General features: G+C 43.7%; 1 protein-coding gene across 1 annotated transcript in view; it reads left to right on the forward strand.

Moving 5' to 3' along the window:
- Positions 1–5,228, forward strand: part of Kif13a (kinesin family member 13A) — a 201,125-nt gene that overhangs the window by 6,818 nt on the left and 189,079 nt on the right. The window contains exon 2 of the mRNA XM_023712054.1: positions 88–178. Coding sequence (XP_023567822.1) covers positions 88–178 — 91 coding nt within the window. The remainder of the gene's footprint in view (positions 1–87; positions 179–5,228) is intronic.

Here is a 5,228-nt window from a genome sequence, read left to right on the forward strand (position 1 = left end):
CGGGCCGGGGAGGGCGCGGGCTCGGCCGCCTCGGGGACCCGGCGGGGCGCGGGCGCCACCGGCCACGCTCGCCTGCTGTGCTTTCAGAGCTGGAGCTGAACACCAAGTGCGTGGTGGAGATGGACGGGAACCAGACGGTCCTGCACCCGCCGCCCTCCAACACCAAGCAGGGGGACAGGTAAGGCGGCGCGGGGCGCTCCCGCAGGTGGGAGCCGCGGATGGGGGCGCGCCGCTATTGTTAGGAGGCGGCTGCAAGTTTGTCGCCCGCGCCCGCGGGCACTGCCGCGCGTCCAAGTTCCCGGCCTCCCGCCGGCGCCCTCCCCCGGGTCCCCTCCCCTCTGGAGCGGTGTCCGGCCGGGCGCCCAGGCGGGGCCAGCGCGGTCAGCTGTGTCGCCTGCGGGGTTCGGGCCACCCAGAGAGCCAGGGCGCGGGAGGCAGCCCTGCAGCGATTGCTTCAGTGGCCACATTTTACAGATGCGAAAACTGAGGCCCGAAGTGGCCAAGTGACCGGGCTGTCCTTATTCGTGGAATTCAGCGCTTCTGATTCTTTCCCCCTACGTTTGCTTCCTTTGACAACTGTTCGGGGACGTTGTGTGTAAGATGGGGAGGGGGGCGCAAAACAGACTTGGCAGATTCAAGCACAAGATCGCCTGCTTAAAATATTTTTTTGTTGGGGTGGTGCTGAATTAAGATAATGCCTGAATGTAATGCGCGAATTTTGATTTTCAAGGAGACAAAAGTAGTGCCCTGAGCTGTGTAGACGCCGAGGGGGTGGTTTAAAGGGGGCTGCATTTACTAGATGGCAACATATTTGCATTTGAAAAATGGTAACTGTTGGATCTTTATTAATTGTGCTCTGTTCCACGCAACGTATGGGAAAATGCCCCAAAATAATTTGAATTTTTGGCATTTTTCTGGTAAGCTCCCAGAAGAAATCGGTTGGAATTCATTCAACGTGGCAGTACAGTAGCTTGTTAAAAGAAAAAAATGTGAAAAGGAAAAACAACCCCGAGATTCTGCAAATTAATTCCTGAAAGTGACTGCCTTTCTGAAAGTCACCTGTTGATTGGAGCGCTACAATGTAGTAATTTTGCTCTTCAGAGATTTTTTTCACCAAGCCATTCTGAAGCAGCGTTTGTAACTTGATTGCTGAAGGGGGCAGCTGTTTCCGTTCTGTGATCAGGTGGTCCTCCCCCGCCATTTACTAATTAGGAGGATGAAATTGTGAGGCGCAGGATTGGGGATTCTTCCCTTTTGGTGTGAAGCCTCTCTTTTTTTAATTTGCAAACATTCTGCTACCCTTGGCGGTTTCTTACGGTGGTGTGACATAGCTGAATTTCATTTATGATGCATTAAATACTTTTTAGTAATGTATTATTACTAAAAATGTATATTTCTCCTGGCAGTGTTTTTAAATACATTAAAAATACGATTTTACAATACTGCATTTTTAGGTGCATCTATAGCAGTGTGGATAGTGTATTTCATGATGATAATAAATAAATTCAAACATTTGGAGATTAAATTAACCACTGGTCCCCCGCCCCATTGCCTTGTTTCAGAAAAATTTTTTTGGGTTAGATTCTTCAAGCAGTCTGGGAAACAGGTAGAATGTTTTAAGTCCTATTTTGTAGCTGCTGCTTCTGTTTTTCTTGTTGAGTTGACACCTGCTTCTTGTCACTCTTAAATGAGGAGTGCTACTGAAGCTTTGTCACTTGCGCAGAGATAACAGATCTCATTTTGTGGAGTTCGTAGAGAATTGATAACTGTGGACAGTGGGTTCCAAAAGCCGAATAATCAGTCCATCACTCTTAGGGCTGCTGTGTTAGTCTCTTAAGTAGAGGTTTTTACCGCGATTTGGGAATTTACCCAGTGGCTTGCTTGTTGGTATAGTCCCTTATGTAGAGCTATAAAAATAGCATGGAAAGGGGGTGCTCACGTGTGCGGCCCTTCCCCCAGCGCTGCTGCTCCACGGGTGTGTGGCCCTTCCTGTGGGACTGTCCTGCCTGTGCTGGCTGTCCTGCTTATAGATGAACTAAGGAGAATGAACACATCTTTGCTGCTTGTGGATTAAAATTCCTATCTTTGCAAGGGTAGAGGCTCCATGTGCGTTTTGATTTTCATTATGCCTCTTGGCTTCCTATTTCTTCAGGGAGCTTTTCCTTACAGCAAGGAAGGCTACATTCAAAATAGAAGCAGTTCCTCCTTTGGGCTTTAGGTTGATTAATTGCAGCAATGCTTCCTTCGTGTTATATTTGCTACTGGTTTCTACCATTTGTTTTTGGACAGAGCTCAGAGCAGAGAAAGAGTAAACGAGTGCAATATTGGGAATGTTATTATTTTTTGTACCTAGGCGTCAAAGGTTTAAAATAAATGTTGGCAAACCTGCCAAATTGAAAATCGCTTTTTTTTTTTTTTTTTTCCTGAAAGTTCCAAGAAATTACCAATGCACTAATCATGGATAGAAATTCTGAGTTGCTGGATGAATGTTTTCCATCTCACCAGTAAAAACAAATGAGAGTATATTGACTTCCAGGAAAAGAAGCAGAAAAGCTTAGCTTTTGTATTTTTTGCTCTTTATAGAATCAATGCCAAGACTGCATAGTGAGGACTAGGCTTCTGAGGTTGCAGATGTTTGTTTTGGTGCTGGAATTCTAGGATTAAAATACAGTGTGGAGGTCCAGATTAATAACTGACACATGTATGTGTTCACCGTTATGAAACATGAAGTCCGGTGTGATTTACTTCTTGAAATTCCGTTGCATTGCTACTTAGGAGACATTTATGAAGTTCATGGGCCTACCGTGCTTGGTGCAGGGGGTCCAAAGACAGCTGTAGATTCAATGCTTGTGCCAGAGGCTCTTACTTTATTATTTTTGTTTTATTTTAAATTTTTTTTTAATGTATTTGGTACAGGGCCAGCTCATAGTGAGCCTTCTGTTTTCAGTCTCCCCAGTGCTGGGATTACAGGTGTGTATCACCATGCTTAATCTCTGGCCACCTCTGTACACCCTGGGGTGGGGGCAGCGGCACGTGGTGCAGGGATAGAACCTGGCCCCTGAGCTTGCCTAAGAGGGCACTGATAGTTGGCTGAGCTATCTCGCCTGCCCCAGAAGCTCTTACTTTAGAGAGTTGTGGGAAGAAAAAGGGAAAAATTTTAAATGTAGCAGTTGCTCAGGTATATACTGCTGTTTTACGTATTGTGTTCTTTGGACATTCCCCGTGGCCTCTTCTTTCTCACCCTGGAGGCTTGGAGCTTCCTGACTGCAGGTATTGGTTGTTATATAGCTGGAGCTCAGTGACTGTCACCCTGTGGTGGCAACAGTGCAGCAAGGTGGTGGAAGCCACCCAGAGTTCTGTCACCCCGCAGGGACAGTCGGGGGCATTTGGGCTGACCTTGTGGGTACAGAGGGGTGGATTCACTTTTGCAAGATGGGGTGAAAGTCCTTTGTTGAGGAAAGTGAAAGTGCATTTGCCACAAATTACCTCTGGGTGATTATGTGTGTTTGAATGTGGGGTGTGGAGTAGGAAGTGGGAGCAAAGCAATTTGCTTGAGGTTAGGGGTGGAATGAAAATCCCTGCTCTGCTCAAGTGGGTGAAAGCCTTTTTCTCGCCTTTGCTCTCATTCCTATTTTCTCCATCCTCTTACCTCACCCAAAAGGGTAACGAAACTCATCTGTTTCTCATGCAAATGCATGTATGTGCATACATGTGCCTATATACACTTACAAATGAATATATCTTGCTTGTATATAGTAAAAAAAGGTCTTTGGGATCTTTCAACATTAGTATATAAAGACTCATTTATTTTCCACAATCAGTACTGATAATAGTGGTGGTTTTTAAAAATATAGATCTTTGGCTTATGATTTGGACCTTCTAACTGTTGGTAAATGAAGCTTTGTCATAGGTAGAACATAATGCAGCTTGCCTCCTATGGGAGTTTGCTATTTTATGTGAGTGAATGGTGAGACTAGCATCCAAAGTAACATGCACATTAAGCCTAAGTAAAATGAAGAGTCACCACATATGGGGCTTTACTAAAAAGGTATCAACATTTTTCTAACTTCCTGCCCATTTTTCCATACCCCGAGGTGTGCAGTGTACCTTGCAGCCCAGGCTGGCCTTGAACTTGCTTATGTTGCCCCAGGCTGGCCTTGAACTTGTTTATGTAGCTCCAGGCTGGCCTTAAACTCCAGGCAGTCCTGTTGCCTCAGCATCCCTGGTGCTGTGATTGCAGGCTTGTGCCATCACAGCTGGCCTGAAGGCTGTTACCTAAATGAGTCCCAATACAGAATATGTGAAACAGAAACAAACTCTTACCTTGTCCAGTGATCGCGGTGGAAGATCTCCAAATGATATAGGGGAAAGAAACCCCTAACCTGCTAGATGTCCAGTAGGAGTTTGTGTGTTTTTAAAATCGAAGAATGAATTTTCTGGGAACAACAGAAGAGCAGAATATATTTATTGAGTAAAGAAAGCTTTTATCTGAAAGAGAGATAGGAGTCCCAAGTGAGCTGCCCCTAAAGCTTAAAATTCATGAAAATCATATAAAATTAGAATAATAAATCATGTAGGAAGCAAGAATATTCTACATTGTAAATCATTTTGGGGGGCCAGGAATGTAGCTCAGTGGCACAGTACCTACCTAGCAGGTGCAAGGTCCTGAGTTTGATTCCTGGTACAAAAAAGGGGGGGGGGATCATTTTAGGGACTTTAACTCTGTTTTTTGTGTTGTTACTCTTCTCTGGGTTTATTGCAGAGTTGATTATATGAAAGCAGAGACTATTTAGATTTCACTGACCCTGGGATGTGCATTCTTCAGGCCTGATACTGTGGGATTTTAAGGAACATTACAATGTAATAGTATGTATTAGTTGTCAATATTTGCAATTTGTTTTAAAAGAAAGGTACATTAAAATCTCTTAAAAATGAGAGTAACCATGATAATGCAATGCATTTTAAAGTGGTGATTTAAAATTATTTTGATTATAGTCTACATTTTATATTATGAACCTATGAGTTGTGTGTAAAGGTTTTATGAAAGTTCATGGAAATATGCTCTTAACTATATGCAGTGTTTTCCTGATTTTCTGTGGTTTTTGTTTTAATTCATTTTTAAAATGATAACTGTAACTTACTGATTTTATAACCCAGTAATGAGTCACAGACTTACAATTTGAAAAATATAGGCTTATTAGAGTTTGGGCTTTTTTTTTTTTTTTTTT

The sequence above is a fragment of the Octodon degus genome, unplaced genomic scaffold (genome assembly GCF_000260255.1).
Source record: "Octodon degus isolate 3935 unplaced genomic scaffold, OctDeg1.0 scaffold00023, whole genome shotgun sequence".
Lineage (NCBI taxonomy): Eukaryota > Metazoa > Chordata > Mammalia > Rodentia > Octodontidae > Octodon > Octodon degus.